This window comes from Priapulus caudatus, unplaced genomic scaffold (assembly GCF_000485595.1).
Source record: "Priapulus caudatus unplaced genomic scaffold, Priapulus_caudatus-5.0.1 Scaffold759, whole genome shotgun sequence".
NCBI lineage: Eukaryota > Metazoa > Priapulida > Priapulimorpha > Priapulimorphida > Priapulidae > Priapulus > Priapulus caudatus.
Window position 1 is genome coordinate 13,427 of NW_014577820.1, and position 11,107 is coordinate 24,533.

The 11,107-nt window shown below is 42.7% G+C and overlaps 1 protein-coding gene across 2 annotated transcripts; it reads left to right on the top strand.

Annotated features, from left to right (window-relative positions):
* Nucleotides 1-2,008: 2,008 nt before the first annotated feature.
* LOC106813361 (serine/threonine-protein kinase 40-like) lies at nucleotides 2,009-10,073 on the top strand. 2 transcript variants are annotated; one of them, XM_014817493.1, is made up of 9 exons: nucleotides 2,009-2,246; nucleotides 3,392-3,477; nucleotides 3,678-3,821; nucleotides 4,458-4,703; nucleotides 4,960-5,128; nucleotides 5,583-5,727; nucleotides 6,333-6,452; nucleotides 6,990-7,068; nucleotides 7,431-10,073. In XM_014817493.1, exons 1-9 carry the CDS (start codon nucleotides 2,114-2,116, stop codon nucleotides 7,632-7,634), a joined length of 1,326 nt encoding a protein of 441 aa, XP_014672979.1. In that variant the 5' UTR covers nucleotides 2,009-2,113; the 3' UTR covers nucleotides 7,635-10,073. The 2 variants fall into 2 exon arrangements, with proteins under 2 accessions (XP_014672979.1, XP_014672980.1); XM_014817494.1 differs by having other exon boundaries at nucleotides 2,236-2,254.
* The last annotated feature ends 1,034 nt before the right edge of the window (nucleotides 10,074-11,107 follow it).

Here is an 11,107-nt window from a genome sequence, read left to right on the forward strand (position 1 = left end):
CCCACCGCATCCCATGCCATGCCATGCCATCCCATCCCATCCCATCCGACCGCATCCCATCGCACCTCATCCCATCCCATCCCATCCCATCCCATCCCATCCCATCCCATCCCATCCCATCCCATCGCATGCCATTCCATGCCATCCTATCCCATCCCGAACATTAAAAAATAATAAGAAATCAAAAGATAAAAGACATTAAATATAAAAAATAAAAATAAAAAATTAGAAAACTAAAAATAATACATACTAAAGAGGTAGATAAAGGGAAAAAAATGAAAAAAGGGGAAAACAAGTTTCCCAGCTGGGACTCGAACCCGGAATCCCGGTGTAGGAGACAGATGTTCTAGCGATTAGGCCACTGCGCCGTTAAGGGTATACAGGGTTCGTAGCGGGTCTTCCAAAGTCTTATAAGTACTTATTTTGCCAAAAATAAAATAAGGGCCCTTATTAGTACTTATTTTTGGTGAAATCTTAGAAAAGTACTTAATAGTCCTTATTTTTTCTCGACTTAGAGTAAGAATTGTTGTATATATAATACGGAATAATTAAATCTGCCGTGTAATTGTGTATATAAATATTGTTAGTGTACTTTAATAGTCGGTGATCTATCAGAAATCGCGTAAAAAAGTCTTATTTTGGCCTCCAGAAAGGGTCTTATACGTCCTTATTTCAACATGTGTCTTACTACTCTGAACCCTGGTATACCGTATGGATTCACACGTACGTGATGTTAATTTGTACGTTAATTTTCTCTTGATGAATAGAATTTTTATGAACTTTTAACTTTTTAACTTTTTTAAATTTTTGCTTCAGCCAGAACCACCTCCCAGACGTGGTGATTCTGAAAATATCTTTAGTTTTCCTCTAGGCTGCGGAGTTCTCTAGTTATGCGAGTACGAACTAATTCGGCTGAACAACTTTATATATATAGATCTTGGTATGTAGTTTCTAGAAATATCACTGAACTCATTCACGAGAGATGCGAGCAAGCTGACTTTCCTACCGCGCACACACATAGCCTCGCATTAGATACAATAATGTAACCCAACAGGGCTCGAATTAACCGACGGCACCGAAAGCAATTGCCGTCGGTGCCCCTATCAATCGCCGTACTGCCCCTGAAAATCCAACCCAACCGACGGCAGTCACCTGCCTTGCCCTTTTCTGTAATTGCCGTCGGTGCCTCTGGCTAGACTGGTTCACGGCCGCACTGTTTGTCGCAGAGCGTGTACATTGTCTAGCCGAGCGTGAGGCCGGATTCCAGTCTACCCTTCTGCAAAAACAATAACCGTAAACGTGGCGCGGGAAACGACGCTCGCGCAAGAATGGCCAGCTGTGATCTGTATGGTGTGTAGCTTGCTAAGGGCAGTAAATTTAGAGAAATTTTATTAGAATTCATACGATGACACAAAGTTTTTCATAACAATGGTCTGGGTCTGGGCTAGTGAAAGTTAGGTCAGGGCTAGTGGTTTTCCTCAGCTACTAGCCCGATGGTCTAGTGAAATAAAAAGTTAACGTTGAACCCTGTTACTGTACTTCCATTAGCAGAGGTTGATGTATTAATTTGTTATGAGTTTTCCTTTATTTTACAAAAGTGCCTTGGTGCCCTTCTCAAATTGTGAGAGTTGCCTTGATGCATTATAAAATTGCCTCGGTGCCCATCCATTTTAGAGAAAATTCAAGGCAATTTCTCACATGCCCCCCCAAAAAAGCCTTGCCCCTCTCGTCACTTAATTCGAGGCCTGTAACCCAACAAGAGTAGGGCCTTACTGTTCTGGTGTTACATTATTGTATCTGAGCCTCACATATGACCGGCTATATATACGACACGCACCAGTATGCGCAATACCGGAGGAGGGGGCGACTGGCTGTAGTGTTACTAAGTGTATACAATGCGTGCCAATACCGGAGGGGCCCGGTCAGGGGTTCGTACTAGTCGGTTGGCCGCCATGATGGGTGTAGGAATGTGTACTTGGGCGTACTTGCTTTCATGATACACGTTATATTGTCTACTACGCAGAGACTGACGCAGAGTTGAGAGCCCAGACAATGGGGAGACTGGACAATGGCGTACTGCAGTGGAAATACCAATAGCAACACAAATTAAGCAATGAAGAGGTCTGTGTCATCTGCATTCGCACACGGTAGTGGTTCAGATGCAGCAAATCCACAAAAAAGAGCAGCTTTGGACAGAGGAATCGGGCGATGTGTCAGAGTCAAACGGACAGGCCCCTACCTGCTTGGTGAGAAGGTGGTTGCCGTTTTTTGGCAAAAAATAAACTATCTATTCAACGAGGGGTAGTTTGCAGTAGCACAGGAATTTCAGAATAATTGTACCAATTTACAGTAAGCTCAGAGTGAGTCACTGAGTTCGTCTTACAGTTAAGCTTGCAGTTTGTTCTACAGATGTGACATTATTAGCTCAGCTAACGAAGTCAGATGCAGCTTGTAGAATCGCATGAATGTCTATCCGTGCGTGCGTGCGTCCGGCCGTCCACCAACAGTTACGGCACAAATCTTAACCGCTCGATGCACGGTCTTGATATTCGGGACGTCGGGGGGGATTGGGGAAAAGGCTCAAGATGTCGAATTTGGAGGTCAAGGGTCAAAGGTCAAGATGTGTCAATGGAGGGGGAATATTTCCCCCTTAACTTAAGGTATAGGAGGAAATACGGAATTGTGGCACAAATCTCAACGGCTCGACCTACGCTCTTAATATTCGATGTATAGTGTGATGGGGAGGAAACCCATGATCACCAGCGCGAAATTGGAGGTCAAAGGGCAGTGGGGGAAAGGTCAGATATCATTAATTTTCTGAAGACATGGTCTAACGGACCGAGTGCAAAACTTTTTGTTTAAGCGCTGACCTACCATTTTTATCACTTTATTGAAAGGACCATGAAATGTGCTTTCCGCTGACGTGCGAAGAGTAAGTGTCTGATAACCTTTTTACTCTCAAGAGGAGGGTTAAACATGGCTTTGTTGACTGTTAACAAAGGCCCCCCCCCCACCACCACTACGCTCGCGCTCGACGCATATCCATGATAACATGTTAATATAGCAAAGTCTTTAAAGTTACACAGCTGTATCTTTATTACTGTACGTACTACCGGTATAGCAAAGCCTATCATAGATTTTAGATCTGTATTAGTAGTATCCTAGATATATGCTCTGGGCGCGAACGCGGTGGTGGGAGGGCGCACTTGATTTGGTTGCCAGTGAGTTTATCAGAAGAATACCAAGCTACAGTACGCGTCAGTTGAGCGCTGTCGCTCTACGGCACTTGTTTTTACTGTTGCTGTTAGGATTAGAACAGGGTTAGGGTTAGCAGGAACTGAACTTACATTAAAAATCTATACACAGACATGCTCTATATTCTCTTGTCTAGGTCCGAGACTTGGCACTTCGCCAGTGCGCAGCATTGTGCAATGCTTAGCTAGGAAAGATGGCAGTGACGAGTTTTACACAATAAAGGTTTGTTGAACAGGTGGCGCATATGCCTACTAGTTGCAAACGATTATTGTTCAACGTGAATTGCTCGTGTGACATTGGGTATGTTGATTGTCTGTACCAATTATTGATGTACCAAAACCTGTAGGAGCTATATCACAGCCAAATAACTGGCAAATCGCTACTATGCATGTCTAACTTAATTAACTCAATATGTGATACAGATATTGTCGCTACCGTTGCGACCAGAAGATGGAGAGGAAACTCAGGATGACCGGCAGGGAAAGATGTTACTACACACCGAATATTCCCTGCTGTCTCTTCTGCACAATCAAGATGGGGTTGTACATCATCATGGCTTATACAAGGTGGGTATAATATGGGCAACTGGAGAATGCAATACTATTCAATGCAAGACATGAGAATACAGTGCAGTACAATGTACAATATAAGGCATTAGAATATATCACAATACATTTGAAGGTATTGAAATACAGCATGATACCATGCAGATTAGTTATGTGTAATGCAGTACAATATGATACAGCTAATGCAATGCAATAAATTGCAATATAATGTGATGAAATATGATGCAATGATGAAGAAAAACTGATTTGAAAATATAAACATTAATCGTTTTGTTAATAGCAGTACCATTTGAATAATGGGAGGGAATTCATTTAGTATTTACTCAATTTTAATACAGCACCATCAAGTGTTAAAATTTCCAAAAAAATTGCATCCCTCATTAAAATTACATTGAACATTCCATTATTGTGAATCTGATGAAAGCAGGCGCACGTTTGCTGTTCATCTATTGTTTTATAGCGTATAACAGCAGGAACTCCTATTAATTTTTATGCAGAAGTAATCGGTAATATGTACACTGACAGGTGAGTCTAAATTTGTCTGAATTTATTTATTTTTTAATTTATTTGAGAAATAATCGTTTTAAGAAGACAGTTTATCAGACTTTTCACTATACAATCCTCTTGACTCTGTAGGATGAAGCGTATGAGGAGGAGGAAGGTGAGGGTAGCAGCACTGTGATGGACGTTGTCCCTCGGCGTGTGCGCATGCACAAGCGTCTGTGCCTCGTGCTTGACTGCCTTTGCGCACACGACTTCGATGCGAAGACGGCTAACCTAGTCAATCTCCAACACTATGTCATCAAAGAGAAGAAGCTTAGTGAGAAGGAAGCACTGGTAGTCTTCTGTGATGTAGTTCGTGTCGTACATAATCTCCACCGGGTAAGAAGTTCTGTCGATGTACGTATTCGTATATATAATAATCTATGTCTATATCTACATATACATCGATATCGGTATCAGTGATGTAATTAGCGAATACTCATCTAGCTGCAGTTAGGATGTAAAATGCTTGCACGTCACTGGCGTGATAACTGGTTTTTTTCTCGCTCGCTCTCTCTCTCTCTCTCTCTCCCTCCCTCTCTCTCTCTCTCTCACTCTCCCCCTCTCTCTCTCACTCTCGCGTTTCGCAATGTAGAAGAACATCGTCCACCGTGACCTGAAGCTCGGTAACATGGTGCTGAACAAGAGCAGCCGACGCGTGACCATCACCAACTTCTGCCTCGGCAAGCACCTTGTGTCAGAGAGTGACCTGCTGAAGGACCAGCGCGGCAGCCCGGCGTACATCAGCCCAGACGTGCTGAGCGGTACATGACAAGTATAGCGCCCCCCTCCGTCCTTGTCGCTAAACCTCTGCGAGGATTTGGTGATTCTCTGCTCACATATTTCAAATATTCTGGCAAATATTCTACTGTTTATCTTTTCTAAGTTTACCAGCCACTTAATACTGTGATACTTTTAACTGTGATACGGTGACACTTTTAACTGTGATACTGTGACACTTTTAACTGTGATATACTGTAATGTAAAGTATATATATGTAAGTACAATCAGGAGTGTATTATAAGGGCATTGTCCACCCATTATTTACTCCTGCTCAATAATGGCACCGATGTGTTAATGGTTGTGCATCCATCCCATCTTGTGGCCATGCACAAAACCAGCGTCCGAGGTTCGAGGCTAGGCGAGGCATCTGGTTCGACGTGTCTTCTGCCGTTGCTTCACGTCGCGTAACACCTGTCCGTCACCTGTTGCACGCAGGTAAACCGTACCTGGGCAAGCCGAGCGACATGTGGGCGCTGGGCGTCGTGCTGTTCACCATGCTGTACGGACAGTTCCCGTTTTACGACAGCATGCCGCAGGAGCTGTTCCGCAAGATCAAGGCAGCCGAGTTCCTCCTTCCAAGGTATCGCTTAGCGTGGAGTGTGGATGTTTGTAAGGAATTCGCTATCGGTTGAGTAATACGTTGAGTCTACGTCGGTGACTGCCCCCAACACTACCTGCTCCCGTGCTTTCATGTATTAATAATCTATGGTGAAATGTAACAGATTCACATTAGTGCCTGAATAATTGGCTTACCAAAGAACCAAAAGCAATCGATATCTATGGAATGGACTTGTCTTATAATGACGGTGTACTTCTGTACTCACTAGGCAGCAGTAACATATGCAGTCATTCAGAAATTTCTGTTGATACTGGTGACACGGTCGTATCATAATTCTTACATTCTTGTAAATTGTTCTTTCTAATTGTTAACAAACCAAGTTTGTAACTGCACCATGAATAACCCGGTATGAATTTCTAATGCTACAACGTACCGACAAACCCCTCTTGTCCTTTTATTTTGTGTGTTTTACGCACGATTGCAGGCAGTAATAATAAATATTGTAATTCACTGCATGCATTGTGAAACAGCGGTTGTGTATAATTAATCATCACTGTTCTAACGAATGAACTAACGAATTAATCAGCACACGATAATGTAATAAACGCGCGCATTTGTCGTGGCAGCGATGGCCGGGTGTCGGAGAACACGACGTTGCTCATTAAGAAGCTGCTTGTGCTCGACCCGATGGCAAGACTGACCGCGTCACAGGTGCTCGACTGTCTCAGGACGACGATCAGCCTCTGGTGAGCGATGCATAGTTATTACTATATATTACCATATATAGCTATTTATATATACCATATATATATATATATATATACATACAGCTCCTCGTTACTCGCACACACACACATGCGTCGTCGAACATGCAGATACTTCAGCTGGTATTATCGCCATGCGTGGGCGGATGGTTGTGTATGTGTGCGTGCGTGTGTGCGTGCATGTGTCTGCGCATGCATCTGCGCATGCATCCGTACATGCGTGCGTAAACGTGAACGAATGCATGCATGTTTGTTCCTGTGCGTAGCTGCTCATTTCAAACGTACGTACGTGCACCTTCACATAAACATACACATATAATTGTATGTAAATTATTGACGCAAGGTAGAACGGAACACGAAGGAAATAATGTATTGTACTGTTTCCTCTGCAGAGGAGCACTGTAATGGACATATAGTTTGATTGGCATTGCTGATGTGATTTGCTTAACATGGTTGGTTGAATCCTGTCCTACTTTGGACGAGTGCACGTCATATAGTAGGCTTTTCTTATGTTGGCAGGCATTCACTAAGTAGAGCTGGCCCCCTACAGGTGGTGCCAGACATCGATGATCAGGAGCAAGCAGCTAGCAGTGCACAGGTGGGTCAAATCCCTGCGATGTCAAAGCAGTCGAGGAAAGACTTGAATGAATTACGCATGACCGATTACTAGCACGTGGTTAATTTTTTTAATGTCAAAAGCATCTGTTTTGCATAATTTTCTTGTGGGTGATTTGATGCACATGGTGTCTCCTGATTACTTTGCAATTGTAAAAAAAAAATCCTTTTTATAATTTTGTTTAAAGATTGCAAATATTATCTGTACACTGGCCAAATTATGACATAGGCTACCTCGTAACAAACCACTGGCCATGATTAGATGTCACACTAATTCTTTATTATTCACTTCTCTTCTTCCTCAAAGTGGTGGTCACTTGCTCATGTCTGCTCTCTTGTCACCAGGAAGAGAAACCAGCCGAGAGCCAACTCAGTGCTTTGGAACAGACGCTGCAGAACTCGCAAGGACTGGTGCTGCCCCCTCCCCGCAAACTGTCATCCGTCAGCGTGCGACGGCGACCTCACACGTTGATTCGGCGCGTCACGCAGGATGCGCGACCTCTGACCTCGCAGGAAATGGTCGTACATCGGCACCTCTTGCCACCGTAGTGGCTAGCTCTCATTGGGGTTGACGATCGTCTACCATGGCGAGAAACAGCAGCGATCGAATTATCCAGCTGTTGCAATACACATTTTGAATTATCGAGTGCTAGCACTCCCATGTAAATCAAAGGTGTAGAACAGATTATCAGTTGATCTGCATGATAATGTCTGTCTACATGTCTAATACTTGCATGCTGATATTTTTGTGCTGTTATAGCATCTTCTCATATATTTTATTTACTCGGATATATTTTGCATAACTCAGATATTTTGATGGAGAACTCGAAAGATCACATAAGCAGATTAGATTCATGTTTCGGTGTTTTGTTACATAACATGATGGCACTGCAAAGAGATGTACAACATTAGTACTGATTATGATAGATACATTCCCAAGTACCGATCATGATACGTTATAGTGGAGGTGTCTTCATCACTTGGTAATGATGTAATGATGTGCATGATGTTGGATTCTTTGAATACATATTTTTTTATTTAAATGAATTATTGATGTTCCCATTGACGTTTTTACAGCGCCCAACAACAACAGCACAAACAATGTAGCGTCTATAATAAGATGGTACCAAATGAATCAATCCAGTCTGGAACAGCAAGTGCCAATATAAGATGTTACCTTTCAGTTTATTTTAAAACGTTTTCTTCGCTACGGTGAGGAAAAACCATTAGTTACAGCCAGTTTGCAGCAGTGTCAAAAATATATGTATATATACCCATAATATCATACATACATGTCCAAGGTCTACCAAGTGGCTATGTGAAATCGAAAGCACAACTCGTAACAACGTGCGTTTGTGTGAAGCAGTTACAGAGATTATCCTGCAATGATGTGCAGCTGCACACGGCATTTAGGTACCTGCACATCATAAATATATTGCCCTCTATTGGCATTGATTAAGAAAAAGGCTCTGCTGGTTACTTGTATGAATACGAGCATGGAGACAATACATATATTTAATTGTCCTATACTAAATATCCTTACTCGATGGTTGTCTCGCCTAAAGAATCGGTAGTGTGGTTAATGAATCTATTCATCTACCCGATATATGTAATCATCTTACATCATCACTTCTACGAACCTTTTTATAAATGAGCTAGAAGTTAATTTTTAATTAATTAAAATTTATCTTGAATAATACTTATTTTCATCGCCCAAAGAACGAATTTCATATAAGAGGGTCATCACGACGCTGGATCATTATGACTCCGAATCTACTAGAAATATATTTTATCTGTATAATCACAACCGATTTACACTCGCATTCAATAACAATGATAATATCATATAATAACAGAAATATACCATAACCCCCACACTGATCGTAGACGAGGCAGTGCAGAACGTACGGGTGCATAAAATACAGTGCAGAAACTAAAACCTGTGCGATCTACGATCAAAGAAACGGCTTCGGCAAATAATGTAAATGGCCAGTTGTCAAAGACATCACAGTATAGTCTCGTAATAAGATTCATAACTAAAAGGTCCGCACGCGCCACATCGTTTGCAGTCTGCTATCGCGTGCATTAAATATAACAACCTAGCAACTTCAATTCATGATGAACACAAACTATCCATTTTCGTGGGAGATGTTAAACAAAACTTTTTTTTCAATAGAAATAGACGCGTTAACTTAAACGGTAAGGCATGTACGTATCATAATGCGCATTCCGATGTATTCAGCGGAGATCGTGATGCACTGCCGCGGCACACGTATCGTCACAGCTCACAGCACACACTGATCCCCTTCACTTATCTACTGAAGGCCACTGTGCTCGTACCCGTCAATACAACTAATAACCCGAATCTCTCTATTAGCATCTTGAGCAGAGACATGCATCTCAAATACGCTACAATCTTAATAGCGCAATATATTCACGTGAAACTGGTCCCAAATAATCCATTATATCCAGTCGACCCCTTTTGGCACAGATTTGCATGTTCCATCAGTGTGAAAAAAAACACATGTACAAGAACTGATTGCAACTTACAATACCGTCGAAATGCCGACAGGGCACATTAATCGAGCAGATCCTGCTTGCAGGCATGTATTTTCAAGAAAAATATAACGGGAAACTGGTTTGACCCAAGTTAAAATACAATTTGAACACCCGAGTTAATATTTTCTTTACTCAATTGCACGAGTTAGCATGATCCAGGTCAACTCCTAAGCGCTAAACGTACATCGACTACAAATAGTCAAAGACAAAGCAATCTCCCCATGCACGCAGTCAGCCCAATATACGGTATGAAAAATATCCGTAGAGAGTTTAGACTCTCCCAAGAGTGGAATTTACTCAGTATGCAGTGGACGGGAACATAGTGAACTATATTCTGCACGCAATCAACCTAACCCTAACCTAGAAACGTTTACTAGTTTAGTAACTAATCGGACGAGTTGCAATAGAAGTAGACAACCTTCACTCAAGTAATATTATAACAAGGTATTCTATAGCAAGAATTTGAGAGGTAGGTGGAGGTCTGTGGTCACCACAATACTTGCTATCATAATCAGGACGAGCTAAAAACGCCAATTTTATGCGATTGCCACTTTTCCCTCTACATTAATTTCACGTGAAAAACTTCACTCAGTTTAATATTGCAGAAACCACAGATCAGGTTCTTACAAACCGTTGCACAGCCGCACACACAACAGGTTATTTCCTTTTTCAGCCTCGTTTACCAATATAGTTTTAACAGTCATGTGTTCGACTGGTGTGACAAGAGACCAGTGTTTCTAACAAGGCAATCACGGTTAAATTTAACATTTGCACATGCACACAAGCGATAGTTATTGTCATGGTGAGCTGAGTGAAGTTGGAGGGAAAAACAACTGGCAGTAACTATACGGTTAGCCGATGAAAACTATAGCCTCACTTGTGAGTTTTCCAAGCCTCTTTTGAAACGCTAAAAACGTCCTACAAGCCAGATCTCAGCGACGCGATTTTAGAGAAGAAAAAAGTCATATTTGGTCCAAACACAACCACTCGAGAAAACAGTAAGGACGCTCCTCGGTGCATTCAGAAAAAACCAGAGCTTCCCGAAAGCCGCACACGCATAGCCGGCAATGGCGAAAACCTTCCACTCGGACACGCCTGCCCTCACACGCGTCAAACTCCGCGTGCCAACAGCGCCCCCTGGGATCGGCCTGCCGAGGTCATGACCCCAGCCGCCGTGGGCCGCCCTACATCATCTCGAAGCGGTCGACACGCAGCTTGGTGTTGCCCTGTCGGATCTGCTTGAGAGTCTTGTACTTGTCGCGGCCCTCACGCACGTTGTCGTAGTGGATCTGGTCGGATCGCGTCAACTGCGTGTCCTCCTTCTTGCTCGACAGCTCGATGCTCAGCGTCTGCAAGCACGACAAAACGTGAATGACGGTACTGTACGACGATCGTGAATGACGATACTGCACGACGAAGCGTGAATGACGATACTCCCTGACGATCGTGAATGACGGTACTGT

Coding starts and splice junctions, on each gene's coding strand:
- LOC106813361 (XM_014817493.1), top strand. CDS start 2,114: ATGAAGAGGTCTGTGTCATCTGCATTCGCACACGGTAGTGGTTCAGAT. Junction 3,822..4,457: donor ATCATCATGGCTTATACAAG/GTGGGTATAATA, acceptor TTGACTCTGTAG/GATGAAGCGTATGAGGAGGA. Junction 7,069..7,430: donor AAGCAGCTAGCAGTGCACAG/GTGGGTCAAATC, acceptor TCTTGTCACCAG/GAAGAGAAACCAGCCGAGAG.